The sequence below is a fragment of the Sus scrofa genome, chromosome 4 (assembly GCF_000003025.6).
Source record: "Sus scrofa isolate TJ Tabasco breed Duroc chromosome 4, Sscrofa11.1, whole genome shotgun sequence".
NCBI lineage: Eukaryota > Metazoa > Chordata > Mammalia > Artiodactyla > Suidae > Sus > Sus scrofa.
The window spans coordinates 46,741,609-46,762,451 of NC_010446.5; the positions used below are offsets into that span (position 1 = coordinate 46,741,609).

The 20,843-nt window shown below is 38.3% G+C and overlaps 1 protein-coding gene across 1 annotated transcript in view; it reads right to left on the reverse strand.

Annotated features, from left to right (window-relative positions):
• The window catches only part of DECR1 (2,4-dienoyl-CoA reductase 1), a 36,069-nt gene that overhangs the window by 10,250 nt on the left and 4,976 nt on the right, over nt 1–20,843 (reverse strand). The window contains 4 exon segments of the mRNA NM_001190232.2: nt 7,211–7,358; nt 9,343–9,429; nt 9,529–9,586; nt 11,165–11,367. Of these exon segments, the coding sequence (NP_001177161.2) occupies nt 7,211–7,358; nt 9,343–9,429; nt 9,529–9,586; nt 11,165–11,367 (496 nt within the window).

Genomic DNA, 20,843 nt, shown 5'->3' on the forward strand with positions numbered 1-20,843 from the left:
CGTATCCTTGGGTTTCTGGCCAAACACCAAGCTGTACATGTTGAGGATAGATTCTGCAAGGCCAGGCAAAGAACAACTGCCTGGGAGCTATAAGGTGAACAACTCCCAGAGCATACATAGGGCTGGGAGATACGTGAGCCTAAGTAGCATCATGAACATCCAGGGTTTTCAATGGAAAGGTCAGAAGGTTTGTGCCTTAGGAGAAGGGTTAAGTTAGCCCAAAAGTAAAGTCTACTCTAGACTCATTCAAATACAGATTAAAAATGAACACTGAAATGATCAAGCTGACCCACAAGTTTTTAATTCAAAGGGAAATTAAAATGCACACACATGTGCCACACACACATACCTCAAAAACATAACATTAATAGCATGTAACCAGAAACTACTATACATAAAAAGACACAGAAACAACCAGAAGAAAACTCAGTAAGAGAAAGACTCTCAGAAATAACAGAAGAGAGTTCCCGTCATGGCTCAGCAGAAATGAATTGACTAGTATCCATGATGATGCAGGTTGGATCCTTGGCCTTGCTTAGTGGGTTAAGGATCCGGCGTTGCTGTGGCTGTGGTGTAGGCCAGTGGCTACAACTCCAATTTGGCCCCTAGCCTGGGAACCTCCGTATGCTGTGGGTGCGGCCCTAAAAAGACAAAAAAATAAAAATAAAGAATAACATAATAGAATTAGCAGACGAAGACCTTTCAAGTGATATTGTGCAATAGACAGAATGAGATTAAAACATTTCCTCACACCATAAACAAATATAAAAAATATAAGACCTGAAACAGTAAAATTCCTAGAAGAGGAGTTCCTGTTGTGGCTCAGCAGGTTAAGAACACAAATAATATCTGTGAGGTTGCAGGTTCGATCCCTGGCCTTGTTCAGTAGGTTAATGGATCCAACACTGCCACAACCTATGGTGTAGGTTGTAGATGCCACTCAGATCTAGCGTTGCTGTGGCTGTGGTGTAGACCAGCAGCTTCACCTCAGATTTGACCCCTAACCTGGGAACTTTCATATGCTGCAGTACAGCCCAAAAAGAAAAAAAAAATCCTAGAAGAGAACATAGACAGAACAAACACTCTTTAATATAAATCATGGCAATATTTTTTGGATCTGTCTCCTAAAGCAAAAGAATAATAGCAAAAAATTAACAAATAGGATCTGGCCAAACACACAACGAAGGAAATCATGGACAAAATGAAAAAACAACCTACTGAAAGGGAGAAAATATTGGCAAAGGAGATGATCAATAACGGGTTAATATCCAAAATATAAATAAACAGCTCATACGACTCAATTCCAAAAACAAAATGATTTAAAAATAGGCAAAAGATGGAGTTCCCATCATGGCTCAGTGGTTAACAAATCCAACTAGGAACCATGAGGTTGTGGATTCAGTCCCTGGCCTCCCTCAGTCGGTTAAGGATCCAGCATTGCTATGAGCTGTAGTGTAGGTCACAAACCTGGCTCAGATCTGGCGTTGCTGTGGCTGTGGCATAGGCCGGCAGCTACAGCTCTGATTAGACCCCTAGCCTGGGAACCTCCATATGCTGTGGGTGTGGTCCTAGAAAATACAAAAAAATTTTAAAAATAAAGTAAAAATAGGCAAAAGACCTGAATAGACATATTTCCAAAGAAGATAAACAGATGGCCAACAGGCACATGAAAACATGCTCAACACTGCTAATCATTAGAGAAATGCAAATCAAAACCACAGTGAGATACCACCTCAGCCCTGTTGCTGTGAGCTGTGGTGTATGTCGTAAAAGTGGCTCAGATCTGGCAATGACATGGCTGTGGCGTACGCCAGCAGCTACAGCTCCGATTTGATCCCTAGCCTGGGAACCTCCATGTGATGTGTGTGTGACCCTAAAAAGACAATAAAGTAAAATAAAATAAAATGCAAACACAGAACTACTGTATGATCCAGAAATCTCACTCCTGAGCATATATCCAAAGAAAACCATAACTTGAAAAGATACATGCATCCCAATGTTCACTGCAGCACTATTTACAATAGCCAAGATATAGAAGCAATCTAAGTGTCCACTGACAGAGGATAAAGAAGATGTGGTACATATATATAATGGAATATTACTCAGTCTTTAATAGAATGAAATAGGAGTTCCCATTGTGGCTCAGTGGTTAATGAATCCGACTAGGAACTATGAGGTTGCAGGTTTGAGCCCCCCCCCCGCCCTGCCCCCTCGCGCTCAGTGTGTTAAGGATCTGGCGTTGCCATGAGCTGTGGTGTAGGTCACAGACATGGCTCAGATTCCGCATTGCTGCGGCTCTGACATAAGCTGGCAGCTGCAGCTCTGATTCGACCCCTAGCCTGGGAACCTCCATACGTCGTGGGTATAGCCCCAAAGACAAAAAGACAAAAAAAAAAAAAAAAAAGAATGAAATAATGCCATTTGAAGAAATATGACTGAATTTAGAGATTATCATACCAAGTCAAAGACAAACATCATATGATATCACTTACATATGGAATCTTAAAAAAGGATACAAATGAATTTATCTGAAGAACAGAAACAGACTCATAGACTTTGGAAACAAACTTATGGTTACCAATGGGGATGGTGGAGGAAGGAATGGATTGGGGGCTTGAGACTGGCATATACACACTGTGGTATATGGAAAGACTGGCCAACGGGGAACTACTGTATAGCACAGGGAAGTCTACCAAATATTCTGCGATAATCTATATAGGAAAAGAATCTGAAAAAGAATGGATGTGTGTATATGTATAACTGAATCATTTTGTTATACAGCATAAATTATCACAACATTGTAAATCAACTATACTTCATTAAAACTTAAAAAAAAGGAAGTCCAGAAATAATTCCATGCATATATGGACAATTAACACATGGCCAACAAGCAAAGAACATATAACAGAGAGAAGATAATTTCTTCAACAATGGTGTTGGGGGGAGTTCCCTTAGTGGCTCAGCGGACTAGGATCCATGAGGATGTGCGTTTGATCCCTGGCCTTACACAGTGGGTTAAAGATCCAGCGTTGCCATGAGCTGTGGTATAGATTTCAGACATGTCTCAGATCCCACATTGCTGTGGTTGTGGCATAGGCTGGCAGCTGTAGCTCTGATTGAACCCCTAGCGTGGGAACTTGCATATGCTGCAGGTGCGGCCCAAAAAAGCAAAAATAAACAAACAAAACAATGTGTTGGGATAACTGGACAGCCACTTACGAAAAATGAAACTAAACCACTATCTCACACCATACACAAAAATTAACTCAAAATATATGCCAATGGTGCCAAAAAAATACAATAATAAATGGTTCTGAGGAACCCTAGCAAACTGTTAGTGGGGATGTAAATTGGTACAGCCACTATGGAAAAGACTATAGAGTCCTCAAAAAATTAAGAACAGAACTACAATATGATTCAGCTATCCCACTTCTGGTTATTTATCCAAAGAATAGGAAAACACTAATTTGAAAAGATACATGCACCACTATGTTCATCATGGCATTATTTACAACAGCCAAGATATTAAAATAGCTACGTACTCAACAGATAAATGGATAGATTACACACACACACACACACACACACAGGACATATACACAGGAATGCTACTCAGCCATAAAAAAAAAAAAGATGAAAATTTGCTCTCCGTGACAGCATGGATGGACCATAAGGGTATTCATAAATTACAAAGCCTATAGTAGTATAAAGTATTATTAACTCTATTTCAATAAAATATTTGTTAAGAGTCCCTGTTATGGCTCAGTGGTTAATGAACCCAACTAGTAACCATGAGGTTGCAGGTTCAATCCCTAGCCTCACGCAGGGGGTTAAGGATCCAGCATTGCCATGAGCTGTGGTGTAGGTCACAGACATGGCTGGGATCTGATGTTGCTGTGGCTGTGGTGTAGGCCAGTGGCTATAGCTCCGATTTGACCCCTAGCCTGGGAACTTCCATATGCCACGGATGTAGCCCTAAAAAAGACAAATAAATAAATAAAAATACTTATTATATGTCCTAAAATCACCTCTTGTAAGTTTCAAGAAGTATCTCTTTGTTTCTAGTGATCTCTAAGGTTTGATGGAAACATTCAATATTTATCCTTCATGTCCTTTGGACTAGACTCTTAAATAAAACTATATTATTCTTTTAGTCTATCCTAATTGCTAAGTTCTCTCAATTCTTCAATAAAATCAGGTATTCTTTTCTACCCTGTTTACTAATTTTTACATTTATACATGATATCCTAGTGATGAATGAACCTCAGCATGATAATTTCAATATCCTTCCCAAAAAGGATCAGCCCTGTATTTACTGACCATTGTGGCTATAAGAGCACATTGGGCTAAGATCTTTATCTTTCATTTGTTCAAAATTGTTAATTTTGTATCCATGCTGCTTAGGAATATACTTTAATAATGTCCCTCTAATTTTAGCATCCCTGCCCCTCCTAAGGCCATAGTTCTTGGTTCTCTTGACGCTCAGTCATCTACAGGCCCCTCTCTGAGTGCACAACATTGTCAATTCCTGCGCCCAGCAAGTGAGCATCTGTTTACCAGTTTCTGGTGCCCTTATCTTCTCTAGGCTGCCTTCGCAGCTGCCTTCCTAGATACCAGACTACCTAATATACTTCTGATCAGAGACTGTCACAGATTGCCTGACCCCCTGAACTGACTTCCATATTTACCACTTTGACACACTTAGAGATCATTAGCACCTGAGTTTCTTAACTATCACTCCAATACCAGAATAGACCCTATACATGGTCCTTATGTATAGAGTCCAGTAATACAAGTCCTTAAGACACTGTCAGGTTACAGCATCTACAACTGACAAAAATTTTGGAAGAATAATAACTGGCTCTATCTTTTGAGAAGTCTTAGCTAATATATTTTTGATGAAGCCGATAGAATTTTAATCCAATGTGATGAATAAAAATAGATCAAAGTCTATTTTAAAATGAAAGACAATAATGAGGAAAGAAGGGAGAGTCGGGCAGAAATCAAGAGTAACAAAGATAGGCAGGGGTGAAATAAAAGAGACAAAACAGAAACACCAAGTGATGAGAGAGACCAAGATGAAGAAAGAAATAGAGATCCAAAAGTTAAGAGTCGACAAACACTCAGAGACAGTCAGAGACAGAAAGAAATCAAGAAAAGAATGAGGTAAAGAGAGAGAAAATCAGATAGAGGCTGAGGGAGAAGAGATACAGGAAAGATACAAGGATCCTAAGGCAGAGAAGAAAGAAAAAGCCCAAAATTCTGTCTCTTTTCCCAATCACTGATTCCTAAAAAGAAAAAAAAAAAAAAGCAAATTCCAAATCTCAGTCATGTCCACTTTGCTGTAATGGTAATGAAAGACCTGGGGTTTCAGTTTCAATGAGTGCATGGAGAAAGAATTGAAGTTGTTAGCACACATATAGAAAAAAAAGCTAGTGCCTCTCTAGCATCCTTTTGTCTGTTCCTACATTCTTTCTCAAGCTGGTTTGAGAATTATCCACATTGTACAGAAGAAATTAAGTCTGGGAGTTCTTGTTGTTGCTCAGTGTAAATGAATCTGACTAGCATCCATGAGGACACAGGTTCAATCCCTGGTTTGCTGTGAGCTCTGGTGTAGATCAAAGATGTGGCTCGGATCCCGCATTGATGTGGCTGTGGCATAGGCCAGCAGCTGTAGCTCCTATTTGACCCCTAGCCTGGGAACCTCCATATGCCATAGGTGTGGCTTTAAAAAAAAAAGAGAGAGAGAGAAATTGAATCTAATGTGGCAAAGTCTTTGAACCAACAAAAGAAACCTGACCAGCTTCATGCCTTCCTTCCTCTCCTCAAGCACCAAAGGACATCCTTCAAGGAGCACAAGGTCTCTTCCTCCCTGTCCTTGTTCAGAATACCCTCCACTTTCTCTGAGAAGATACCCCCATCCTTCAAGTCCCAATCACAACTTGTTCAAAGATAATATTTTATCCACCTCTGTCATTTGGACATGCAGCACAGGGCCTGGTGAATTAAAGTCATAAGTAAGTGCTAAATGAATAAATGCACACTGGTTCTAGACATATATGTATATACACACATAAATACATTACAAATATATTTACTATTTATATTGTACAAACTTTTTTTTTTTTTTTGTCTTTTTTGCCATTTCTTGGGCCGCTCCCACAGCATACGGGAGGTTCCCAGGCTAGGGGTCTAATCGGAGCTATAGCCACTGGCCTACACCAGAGCCACAGCAATGCAGGATCTGAGCCGTATCTGTGACCTACACCACAGCTCACGGCAACTCCGGATCATTAACCCACTGAACAAGGGCAGGGATCGTACCCACAACCTAATGGTTCCTAGTCGGATTTGTTAACCACTGCACCACGATGGGAACTCCCTATATTGTACAAACTTTTATAAAGAAGTCTGTTCATAATACTAAGCAAAAATGTTCTTCTAATAACATCTCTCTAAATCTACTCTCCTCCCGGTTTTCTCATTGATGACATCAACTAAACTATCCACTCCAACTAAAAACTCTCTCATCTAAGGCCTATTGATCTTATCTTCTCAATGTCACCCAACTATCTCCCTGCTATCTATCCTGACAAAAGAAAAATAAAACCCTCCTCAATGGTCCCTTTAATCTTTCCCATCTCCCACTTTGTTCCAGTAACCTTGCTAACCAAGTCACATTCTTTATGAGATACTTTCAATTAAAAAAAATATGGAAAAAATTCCCCTTTTCCTCAAAATTATCATCAAATTCCCCATTCTGGGACTAAGAACTTTCCCAATTACACTGAACCCACCTCCCAATCATTTTCCACCACTCTCCCTCCCCCATAGCTAGTCCCTAAACCCTTCTGCTTTTCCACATCAAGCTTCTTCCCATGAGCATTTATAGTTTCTTTCCCTCCACCTTCAAGATCTTTATCTATGTCCCTGAAATTCAGCTCAAATTGTATCCTGTTCCTCAATCTGATAATTATCCCTGGGGAGAGTTAGTTATCCCTTCCTCTGGATTTCCAATGCACTTGAAACATAGCATTTATTATAGCTTAGATAATAGCATATGGTAATTATTTAAGTATCTTTCTTTCCCACTACATTATGAGTTGTGCAAGTACAGACACTGTGTCATTAACTTTTAAAAGTACCCCAGAGCTTAGCAAAGGACCTGCAAACAGTAGGGACCCAATAAATATAGAATAAATAAACATACCTTTCTGTGCTTTAATTAGTTGCTTCCCAATTTCTAGTGTCACAAATGCTGTACCATTTAGAACTATGTCAGTTATGGTCTTCCAGGCATTAGGAGAGAGTCTTTCACTGGGGGAGATAAAATTTCCTGCTGCATTGTTTATCACAATCTAATAAATGAATAAGGCAAGTTATAGAAACTTAGATGAAGAGGAAAGGGCTTTTAATTCCTAAAATTTAATAATCTAAATAATATAATAAAGCTAAAGTTCACAGTCTGCTATGAAAAAATAAGGTTCAATTTTACTTTTTCTTTTTTTTTTGCTTTTTAGGGCTGCCCCCATGCATATGGAGGTTCCCAGGCTAGCTCCCTGTCCCAAATTGGAGCTGTAGCTGCTGGCCTACACCACTGCCACAGCAATGTCAGAGCCGAGGGGTGTCTGAGACCTACACCACAGCTCATGGCAACACCAGATCCTTAACCCACTGAGCGAGGCCAGGGATCGAACCTGCATCCTCATGGATGATACATTTGTTTCCACTGAGCCACGACAGAACTCTTAATGGTCTCTTTAATCTTTAAATCTTTAATCAGTTTTACTTCTTTAAGCCTGTGAAAATTTCCTATATTACTAAATTTTACTTTATTTATTTATTTTTGTTTGCTTTTTTTTTTTTTGTCTTTTGTCTTTTTTTTTTTTTAGGGCCACATCCACGGCATATGGAGGTTCCCAGGCTAGGGGTTCAATCAGAGCTATAGCTGCTGGCCTATGCCACAGCCACAGCATATATTACAAAATTTTAAAATCCTAATCCCTGTCTCAAAACTAGGGTAGAGTCTATTATTAAAAATAAAAATACAGTTCTCATTGTGGTGCAATGTAAATGAATCTACTAGTATCCATGAGGATGCACGTTCAACCCCTGACCTTGCTCAGTGGGACAGGGATTTTGCCCTGCCATGAACTGTGGTGTAAGTCACAGATGCAGCTCAGATCCTGCATCGCTGTGGCTGTGGCTGTGATGTAGGCCAGCAGCTGTAGCTGTGATTTGATCTCTAGCCTGGGAACTTCTATATGCCATAGATGTGGCCCCAAAACGCAAAAAATAAATAAATAAATAAATAAATAAATATAAATAAAAACACAGGAGTTCCCACTGTGGCTCAGTGGTAACGAATCCAACTAGTATCCATGAGGACGCAGGTTTGATCCCTGGCCGCGCTCAGTGGGTTAAGGATCCAGCATAGCTAAAAGCTGTGGTGTAGGTAGCAGATGAGGCCCAGATCCCATGTTGCTGTGGCTGTAGGCCGGCAGCTACAGCTGCAATTGGACCCCTACCCCAAGAACTTCCATATGCGGCAAGTGTGGCCCTAAAAAGACAAAGAAAGACAGAAAGAAAGAGAGAGAGGGAGAGAGAAAGAGAGAAACAGAGAAAGAGAGCAAGAAGGAAGGAAGGAAGGAAGGACTACATATTAAGCAAATCCACCATGTGAGTATAATTTATTTCAAGGAATCTCAACTAAAATGCCTTTAATTTCTGGTGTCATTTTGGCTTAATTTACCTAATGAAACTCTAGGTTGATGACCTGTTTCTTCACTACCAATAGAGATTACACTCAATTCTATATCAGATATTATTGGTCTGTCTGAAAATATCTTTACATGGAAAAGTGCTCTCTTCGAGACTACTGGAGGAAAAGGCTTCTTTGCAATTAAACAATGGTAAAATACCCATACATATCTCAGATCTTAAAAGGAAAAATCTGAGGATTTTTTTGTAGGTTTCCTTGTTTGTATTATTCTCCTCCACTGATAATCAAAAATTATTGAGAAAAGCAGAGCATGAATCATTTAAACTAGATATTGTGCCCTTGGACAACTGCTCTTTTTCATAATATTATTAAATAAAGTGAAATCAAGTTTGTTCTAAATGACTATAAATGTATTTTTTAAGTATACCTGAAAGGAAATGGTGCAACAGTCCACCTAATCTATTCCCTGCTTTAAGCAGAGATGGCTTTTTGCTAGAGGAAAACAGGTGCTTCTCAACATAGCATTCGCTCACATCAATATTTTATTTCCTTAATACATCTTGGTAGGTGTTATCAACATCAAACGCCTCATCCTTTTGCCTTATGGCCATTACACTTACATCAGGATGTCCTATGACTTTGATCAGTTCTGACACAGTGTTCTGCACCATATTAGGATCCCTCACATCACACTGAATTGCATGAACCTGCAAAATAACAAAGAGAAAAAAGAATCCTACATCTTTTCAGACTTCCTAACCCACAAGCATTAGTAAATCTGATTTAAGTAACTGTTTTAAGTGTACCTTATTTCCAGTTTGAGAAGAAATTTCTTCCGCAGTAGCTTTCAAAATGTCAATATTTCTAGAAATAAACATATGGTACTTTGCATGAGTTCTGTAATGATTTCATGTTATATTTTTCTTTTCCTTTTAAATTCATAAATTAAAAAACAAGGAGAGGAAGTTCCCCTGTGGTGCAGGGGCTTGAGGATCCAGCATTACCGCAGCTGTGGCACAGGGTTTGATTTCTTACACATGCCGTGGAGACGGTCAAAAAAAAAAACAAAAAAGAAAAGAAAACAAGAATCTGTTGCTATAAAGGCATGCATTTTTGAGACAAGAGAAACGCTGTATCTACAAGCAAGTCAGTTTGAATGAATTTATTTTCTATAAGTCAATTCAAGAAATTGTCATATGTCTGACACTAATTTATTGAATTACCTTTACACAAGTTACTTTGTATATACTCATAAATTTTAAATTATTTCCTTAATTATACTCATTTCTATCTATTTGCTTCTACAAGCTTGCTTTAGAAGCAAAACACATTCGTGGAATGATGAAGCTTATGTTAAACCATATAAAATCTATGTTAGGAATTCCCACTGTGTCTCAGTGGTTAATGAATCTAACTAGGAACCATGAGGTTGCGGGTTAGATCCCTGGCCTTGTTCAGTGTGAGCTGTGGTGTAGGTCGAAGATGCAGCTTGGATCCTATGCTGCCGTGGCTATGGCATAGGCCAGCGGCTACAGCTCCGATTAGACCCCTAGCCTGGGAACCTCCATATGCCACGGGTACGGCCCTAGAAAAAACAAAAAACAGAAACAAAAATAAATAAAATAAAATCTATGCTATGTATAGGATCTAAGTTAGTAAATTTTAAACCAAATTTTTGAGTCTGGACAACCTATATGATTTCAGAATCGTATATGCTTGAGAAAAACACGAAATATAAACATTGTAAATCATGTTAAAATATTAACACTCTTAAAAACATTACAACATGAAAAAATGTTCTGGCCAATTTGCATTAAAGGAAACATCTGAAAGAAATTCCTGTGGCCCCTTAATTTATACATAGTGACTTGTCATTCACATAACTTACTTAGCCTACCCCAAATTTTATACTATTCAAAACTGGAGGAAGGAGTAGATTTTTAACTAGTCTCTAAAGCTCTAGATTTGCATAGTTTTAAGGTACCAGGATATGCCTAAATAAGAAGGAATTCTTTCCACAAGGTCTCACCCTTCCTACATTCATCACAATAGATGTTTTGAAATATCTACACATCTTAAAGAAAATGGAAGTATTATATTTATTATCCTGGTACAAGGTTAAGTATCTACTGAATCAGTAATTACTGAAAACAAAGCAGCCTCAACGTAGAACTTTTTAACTTCATACTCATATACAGAAAAAAATTCTATCATTGAATTTGTGACATGTATTTATCATTATTTCCATAATCAATCATTATTTCAATCATCACAAATCATAACTAACATTTTTCAAGGAGATTTACTTAAATAATCTAAAAGATATTTCATAAAGATTAGGTTGCAAATCAAAAAACTCTGCCAAATAGTGTTTTCAATACTGCGGCACAGAATTATTCCACTAAAAGACTCTTGTCAGGCAACTTGCTGAGACCAACTTACCGGCTGGCTATCACACACTGTGCACCTAAGCTGGACAGATGAGTTGTCATTCTTTTACCAATGCCAGTTCCTCCCCCGGTAATGAATGCTAGTTTTCCTTGAAAAGTATTTGGTGGCAGCATCACTTTTTGAAAGGGTGGGAAGGACTTAGACGGAAAAGCTTCAGTGCTTTGATACAATATTTTTGTTCCATAAGTGAAAAACTAAAAGAAAAAAAAACATACATTGAAATTTGCATACTTGTATTCCCACAAAAGAAATGAGTATTTTTTTAAACTTACTCTTTAATATTGATATTATTGGATTAACACAAATTCATTGTAAACATATTGGTACTGTATTTAATCAATTTTTATTATTTTTCTGTTGGAATTTAAGTAATATGGCAGAAGAGATAAAAATATGAACTTTGGAGCTAGACTACATAGGATAGAACTTTCTCCTTAGTCAAATAAGCTTCAGCAAGTTATATAACCTCATTGCTTCGGTTTCTTCTACAATTGGTAATAATAATAGAACCTTCTTCATGAGACATTGTGAAGACTACATGAGTTAATATAAATATTAAACCTAGAAGATTATGTAGCACATATAAATCACTCTATGAATGTTTATGTGTTTTGCTTAAATTTAAATTTAAAAACATTAAAGCATTTTTGTCTTTTAGCAAGAATATCTGGATAAAAATCACATTCCATCTTTGAATCACTGAAGAAAATTATAAAAACTCCTTAGGGAGTTCTTGTGGCTCAGTGGTAATGAACTCAGCTAGTATCCATGAGGACGAGGGTTCGATCCCCGGCCTTGCTCAATGGGTTAAGGATCCGATGTTGCCACAAGCTATAGTTAGTTTGCAGACACAGCTCGGATCTGGCATTGCCAAAGCCAGCAGTTACAGCTCTGATTCAAGCCCTAGCCTAGGAACTTCCACATGCCTCAGGTACAGCCCTAAAAAGCCAAAAAAAAAAAAAAAAAAAAAAAAAAAGAAAGAAAAAGAAAAAGTACTTTATATGGTTTATTAAACTGAATGCCTCTTCCCATGCTGTCTTCTGGATAATAAATCTAGAACAGACAAAAATATTTGTTATGGAGTTCCACTGTGGTACAGCAGGTTAAGGATCCAGCATTGTCACTGTAGTGGCTCAGGGTAGCTGCTATGGCGTGGGTTTGATAACTGGCCCAAGAACTTCCACATGCTATGGGTAAAGCCAAAAAAATATATATGTGGGTGTATATATATAAATATATGTGTGTATATATACATATATGTGTGTGTATACATATATGTGTGTATATATATACTTGTTATATTTTAAATGGAAGAAAAAAAATTTTCAACTAAGAACTATTTGTATTGCCCTATCTTATATTTTACAGCTTACTCATATTACTTGTTAAAATCACTCATTCTCTCATTTTTAATTATGAAAACAGACTGAAGTATTGAACATAATAACAACCAATAAAGAGCTAATATTAAGTGTCTACCATGTGTCAAAATTAGGTATCTAACTAATCTTTTCCCATGAAATGGGTATTATTTTTACCCCATTGTACAGGAGTGGCCCAGAGAAGTTAAATATGTCACCCAAGTTGCAGAACCAAGATTACAACCACCTTGTATATTGTCTCTCTCTACTCACTGAGCTCATACTGAGTTTAATGATCACACCAGTGGGGTATGTGATATTCCCCACCAGGTCACGACTGCAAGATCAAAACTCCAGAATTTGTGATATCCTGCTAGAGCATTTCTATATGTTAAATGGCCTGCCATCAGTTGTTCCGAGAGAACCAGAAATTTACCTTAAGTAAATAATTAGAAAAGCAGTCAATGATTTAGGATAAGGTGATTCATCAACTGGAAACTGTACAAGAAAATGCTTATAATATGATGCTAAGCGAAAAAAAAAGAAATATACAGGATGTTCTTAACTATAAATAAAAATATATGCTTAGAAAAAAAGACTAAAAGGAAAAAACAACAGTAAGTAGTAGATTAAATATTTACAAAAAAAAAAATTTACTATGTGCCAGGTTTACTAAGGACTTTCAACAACCCTATAAGGTAAACTCTATTGTTACTCCCATTATATACACGATAAAACAGAAAGGTCAAGTAACTAACTTTTTTTTTTTTTGCCTTTTTAGGGCCACTCCCTCAGCATATGAAGGTTCCCAGGCTAGGGGTCTAATCTGAGCTGTAGCTGCTGGCCTACAACAAGCCACAGCAACGCGGGATCTGAGCATCTGAGCCCAGTCTGCGACTTACACCACAGCTCACAGCAATGCCAGATCCTTAACCCACTGAGCGAGGCCAGAGATCAAACCTGCAACCTCACGGTTCCTAATCGGATTCGTTAACCACTGAGCCACGACGGGACCTCCTCAAGTAACTAACTTTTAAAGACAAATAATAATAAGTAGTAAAGACTTGACCCAATGCTAAAATGTATTTAACCTCAGGGTCCATTCATTACCTTTCACAGTTATTATGTCTAAGTGATGGGAATAATGGATGATTATTTGTTCTTTATGTTTGCTGTTTTTAGAAATTTCAAAATCTATTCAATAAATATGATTTGATTTTATAACCAGCAGAAAAACTATTGAAAGACAAAATTTGAAAACATGTATAAAATAATTGGCAAATATAAATTAGCCAATCTTGTAATCTTCCATACTGGACATTAAATGTTTTTCGGCTTCATGTTTTCTTTTTGTATCCTTTTACCAAAGCATGATAATTCAAGCAATTTACAGTAATCTTTCTCTGCACATATGGCAGTTTTACTTAAAGCTGGCTCCACCTCCAGAACTATTACATTAAGATGGTTAATCAGGAAATTTGCACATGTAGCCTGGTGAGTTTATCATTACCTAGTAATAAAGAAAATAATGTGTTCTAATTTTCCAAAAGCTCTATGATCATTTCTTATTTGTTTAGAGTTGATTTGTATAGGGAATTTGATGTAGTACTTTATGCAAGATAAATTAAGTGAGATATATGCATACAACCTTTCTTTTTAAATTTATTTTAATACATTTTCTCAACTTCCTAACTGATAGAGGAAAGGTTATAAAGGTAAAAATCACATTTGAAATAACAATTCCTAATAAGTGTCTCTAATGTAACAGATTATACCATAGCATAGTCTCACCCATTTTATTTTATTTGATCTAGTCAATACTGCTCATATAACTCCCCTTCACCACCAAACCAAAAGTGAAGAAACTGATATGCTATTTTATTTCATATTACCTTTGGAAAATTCACAGCATATATGCTATTGAATATTAAAGCCATCTGTTTGCCTAAAAGCATGCTGTTCATTTCAACGTTAAGTCACATAGAGATGAATAGACCTCATAGAATCATATTGTATTCAATCTCCTGTTTCTACAAAGGATCCTGAATAACTTGAAAAAGCATTCTGGCCATTTCTTTTGAGCCATAAAAAGAAGATACAAAATAGGCCTTTAAAGATTTTCAAATCTTGCTTTGTGGTCTTTCTAGAAATAATTTGGTTTTGAAAATGAAAGCATCTTCCATAGAAAGATTGATTTCTCTGGAGATCTTTTCATCTCTAAATTGATCTCCCCAAACTGATCTATAGATTCAATGAAATCCCTTTCAAAATCCCAGTTGGTGAGTTCCTGTCAGGGGTCAGCAGTAACCAACCCGACTAGTATCCATGAGTTGGGGTTCAATCCCTGGCCTTGCTCAGAGGGTTAAGGATCTGGTATTTCCGTGAGCTGTGGTATGGGTTGAAGATGTGGCTCAGATCCCCCCTTGCTGTGGCTGTGGTGTAGGCTGGCAGCTGCAGCTTCAATTTGACCCCTAACTTGGAACTTCCATATGCCACAGGTGTGGCCCTAAAAAAGCAAAAAAAACAAAAACAAAAAAGCAAAAAAAAAAAAAGCCCCAAAAACAACAACAACAAAACAGTTGGCTTTTTGCAAAAGTTGACAAAATTATCTGAAAATTCATTTTTTAGGAACACAGAAATGCAAGGGGCTCAAATAGCTAAATATATTCTTTAAAGCATTGTGGTAGAAAGTCTAGAAAAACTATCTGCATTTTCATAGGGGATATACCCAATCAGGGCACATCCATATAACAACATACTATGTGTATCTATTAAAAGAATTTAGAATTTATAAGCTGAATGTAAACATTGCTACATATATTGTTTATTCAATCACTCAAGGAATTATTAGTTGAATACCAACAATGGGAGTTATTATACACCAAAAGAAAAATCCAAGATGGGGTAAAACATACTAAATGCTCTATTTGTGTGTTTTTTACATATGTTGATATATGAACAAAAATTGTTGTTAGGATCCATAAGAAACTATTCATAGTCATAACCACCTGGGAGAAGGATTTCTTATATTGTCACAGCATATCCTTTTATACTGTTAAATGTTCAATACAGTCATAAATTAATTATTCACTAAATATAGTTAACACAAATCATATATGCATGCACACAATATGGGAAGTGTACAGACAAAAACAAATTATAACAAGAAAACTAGAATAGAACCTGTGTCATGATAAGGATGTATGCTTTATTTGAAGACTAATTATTCTATTTCCAAAATTAAGTGTTAGCTACATTTATAGAAACAATGAAATATTAGCATATATATTTTTTTGGAGTTTCCAACTATTTGTTGGTTTCGGTCAAAATCAGTCTTTTTTTTAAATCAATTTACCTTGAGTCAAACTGACATGATAAATACTTTGCAAACTGGGCCTTAACTATCATATAAAAATGTCGGCTCAGTAAAGCCCAATCTTATTTTTCAGAGGATGACTTTGAAAAATGCACACCTTTGCATACCCAAGGTAACTCATACAGTCCATGCACACAGCAAGCTTTCAATAACTACTTCATGATTTTGTCTAGTTGCTAAAAGGGACACAAGTCTGTGACATGCATGCATTCTCTTCAATGCCAGACCCACTGCCACTTCAGCATAGTTGACATAGTTCATAGCTGTAGGCATCTGGAAATTCAAGCAGATATAATTCTCCAGTGCAGAAATATTTATTCCTGCAGAATGAAGAGTTGTCCTATCTGCTAATGCCAATAGTGACCCTATAAACTTTAAAATACTTGAAAAGCCCAAATTTATCCACCTCAGAGCTTGCTACAGGCTGCTGAGCTCAAACTCTGCCTGTGTGGATTGCTCGAGCAACTCTACCCCCTCCTTCACTTAAAACAGGGCACTGCACAGAGGCCACTGATAATTCTAAGCTTCTGCAGAAAAGAGAGATTGTTGCCATAGTAACTTGAAGGTAAGGCTGAGCAAATATAAAGAGAAGTTAGCTGGACTCCAAGCTCCAGCTGCTAGGCTGAATAATACAGTTGTTATCAGCAATGAACAGGAGCCCTTGAAAAAGCAGTTGTTCTGTGTTACAGCATGCACTTCCCATTTTCATTACAAGTCTTATCTGTATACAATCATATGTAAACCAAATAGATGCTTCACCAGTACTACAATACAGGAGATGAAATCAAAGAGATAAATTAGTGGGCAATTTTCAACTGGAGTCTTCACTTCCGCTTCACTTCTCTCATTTGAGTCATCTCTTTACTGATCCTCATTTCATTAGCCAAAACTAACATAACTATCTCCTTTGAACCAAGAAATAGAACCCCTGCTCTTGAAAAGGGTTTCTTTTGATTTGGGAATTTGCCTGTATGAAAAAGTATTAAAAATTAGCCTGATATGATTAGTTATAGAGTTAACTCATTTATTGTCAGCAAGTTTTTTGTTTGTTTTTCAGCAAGTTTTTACAGAACATATGCTATGCCCCAGACACTGTCCTAGGCAATGGCAATGCAGCAGTGAGCAAAACAGATATGATATTCCACCCTCAAAGAGATTAACTTGGTGGGAAAGGGGAGGGAGATAAATAAATTAAGCCAAATATATATTATATCAAAAGCTAATGTGTTGCTGTGGGTAAAAATAAGGCGTAGAATATAGGGAGAGCACTGTCATTTTAAACAGAGTGGTCAAGAATTCACGTTGCAACTCAGCAGAAACAAACCCGACTAGTACCATGAGGATGTGGATTCAATCCCTGGCCTTGCTCAGTGGGTTAAGGATCCAGCATTGCTGTGAGCTGTGGTGTAGGCTCCAGCTCTGAATCAACCCCTAGCCTGGGAACGTCCATATGCCGCAGGTGCAGCCCTTAAAAAAAAAAAAAAAAAAAAAAAAAAAAAAAAAAAAGGAAGAAGAAGAAGACAAAGAAAGAAAAAAACAAGGAATATAGGATAGCTAAGATTATTTTCTACCTGGAATCTTCTTTTAAAAACTAAGAGTTACCAAACATCAATTAAATGTTTTCTAATATGGGCTGTAAGAAACCCTGGCTAACCTGGCTAACATCAACATTTTTTGATGTTTATAATAACCTGTGGGGAATAATCTGAGATCTAGATTTTTTTTAAGATAACAAAGTTAGCTTTTGTAGGGGTTTGTTGCGAAATTTCTTCACATGCCAATTTGAGCTCTGAGGCCACCATTCATCCATGTGACTCCATCTAATGACTCCTTCACATCCTTTCTCTTCACCTAATATATTCCATCCATCTCCAAGTCCCATGTATTTTACCTCTCCAGTCAATCTTTCCTCTTCATCCACTGCCTGACTTCAAAGGCTCCTATCTTCCACCATTCAAAAATATGAAGGGCCTATGGACAATCTCTTGCCTCTGTCCTCCAGTCTCCCTTTACCCCAACCCATCTCCAATACTCTTCTCCAAACTACCACAAACCTGCTCATGGTACTTCTTCCCTTAAGACCCTTCAACAGCTCCCAACAGCTGCGTAAAATCCAGGTTCCTTAGCTTCATCTAGCACAGCAAGTCCTCCTAACCTGGCTTTTGCACATCTTTCCAGCCTTATCTCCCTCTGCTTTTTTACTTTATTTATTTATTTATTTATTGTCTTTTTGCCATTTCTAGGGCCGCTCCCACAGGCATATGGAGGTTCCAAGGCTAGGGTTCTAATCAGAGCTGTAGCCGCCAGCCTACACCAGAGCCACAGCAATTCGGGATCTGAGCTGCGTCTGCAACCTACACCACAGCTCATGGCGACGCCAGATCCTTAACCCACTGAGCAAGGCAAGGGATCAAACCCGCAACCTCATGGCTCCTAGTCAGATTTGTTAACCACTGAGCCACGACGGGAACTTTTTCACTTTAAAATTTATACGCAGGAAAACCAAAATATGCAGGGTTTCCCAAACACAAACTGTTTCCTACCTCACTATCTTTATACAAATCAATCCCCACTATCACTCAACATTCATCATTCAAAGGCTGAGGTCTTCTCTAACACTCCCAGACAAAATTAACATCCTCATCTTCACTTCTATAACTTAAATTATCTGTATACCAGTTTAGAAATTCAAGAGGCCCTTTAATATTTCAAGGCACATCATTTACCCCTCTCCTCCCTCTGGCTCTTCCTCATAAATGACCTCTCTCAGGAACCCAAGATAGATATCAGGGCTTCAACTCACACCACATATCCGAACCACTAAGTCGGGTTCATTTTAGTCCTAAATATCTCCAACAACCACCCTTAGTACAGACCCTCATCACGTGTATATCTCCCCATTTCAAGTCTCACCAGATGATACCACCATCCTACTCACAATTCTAATGGTGCCATTGACTTCCTCGGCATGACCCAATCTTCCTTCCTCACCCCCTACTACCAAGGCCTCTCAATTTACCTCCTAAACATCGCCAGACTTCTGTAACCAAGCAGGAACCTATGGGACCTTACCAGCATAGGCCCTTCCCCTACATCCTTTGCTTTAGCCCCTCTCGGAAGTATAACATTTATCTTGATGAAGGTTTATAGGAACATTGTGACCTGACCTCTGTGGACAGCAACAAGAACAAAGGATTTCTGTACCAAGAATTTTGCAACAACCAACCATGCCCCTCCCTCACCTTGCCTTTGAAAATGCTTGGTAATTTTGGTTCAGGGAGTTTGAGATATTTTGGGGGCACAAGCTACCCATATCCTTTCATGGCCATGCAATAAACCCTGCTCTGTTCCAAATTCCAGTGTTTTGGTTTGTCTAGCCTCACTGTACATTGGGCACAAAGACTTGCACTAACACTTCAAGTTTCCCATGTACTATCATTCCCTAGTTGAGACCACCATGGCCTCTCATCCGGAAAGAGGATTACCCAGGGTTTGACCATTTGCTTCTACTCTCACCCCCACTTCCACACATTCAGGACAAAGCTCTCGCTCCTTAATTTGGCTCACAGGCTGCTCACTATCCTGCTGTCACCACCTGCTTCCTTCCTTCCTACTACACTACTGACCCCTACTCTAGTCTGGACTTTTTAGAGGCCACTCTCCTGTCTAGAACTTTCTTACTCTTACTCCTCCCCCTGGCTAATGTTTACTAATCCTTCATTTTTCAGACTGGAGAAGAGGGATGCTATCTATTTATTTGGATCCCTTCTAAAATCAAGAACCCTTATCATCACACATACTTCATTAGACCATAATGTCACTAGATTGTAAGCTTCCTGAGAGCAGAAATCATTTCTTTTTCTCATGCTCATATCCCTAGTGTAATGCCTAACACATAGTAATGAAGTAAGAGTCTTAACTAAAGAAACAACACCCCCCACCCCTGCCCCTGGGGCTGAGGACGCAGCTATGAGCGTTGCCCTGAATGTGTCAGCAGCTTTGCTCACCACATACCACCCTTCTTGTAAGCTTGTAGAAACTTATGTCTTTGCTAGCAGCCCCGCAAACCAAGCTCCAAGCATTGCTTTTCAGTTTCACTTTTGTAATTTTGCTTGCTCAGCTTCTTGGGCAGGAACTCTGTCTGCTCTGGGGAAGGGGGAAGGCCAGACTGCTTGGGCAGGAAAAATAAGACCCAGAAGTCTGTACTGTATAAAAGTTACTCAGAACAAAGACCTAGTGCTCAGATTCTGGAAACGACTCCTCTGAGCTGAATAAACGACTCCTCTGGTGCTGAATAAACCTGGCTATTCCACATCTCCAGTTGCCTCTTGTCTCTTTCTGCTGCCATGGTTTCTGCAACAGTAAATGCTCAATTTGCCACATAAATAAGTGAAGCCTGTCTTGCCCTGGCCCCCAGAAACCTGTTCAGTCTCATTTCCATACATTGCTCTCTGACCCCAGTATTTCACAATTTTCACAATACCAAACCTTGATACTTTTCAAAAATAGGCCATGCTCTTTCACTTCTTGATACATGCTATTCCTTACATCTAGATTACCTTTGGTGCCCTGTAAATCCCCCAAAAAGTCAGCTCTAGGAGCCTCCTCCTCCTTGAAATCTTCCCTGCCTCCCCTAGGCACATGCTGCTTTGTTGATATATGCATTCTGCACACATCTACATTTTAAGTACGATGCCTGGTGAGGACCCACCGGACTATCATTTTTCAGACATTTTCTGAACAAAGACCATAGTAAGAAATATATTTTATACACAAAACATTACATGTTTACTCTGTGTTATGCTCTATTCTAGGGCTGGAGATATAGGAAATGAAAATCCTTGCCTCCAAGAAGCTTGTATTCTGGAGTTCCTATTGTGGCTCAGCAGGTTAAGAACCCAACTAGTATCCATGAAGATGCAGGTTCTAGCCC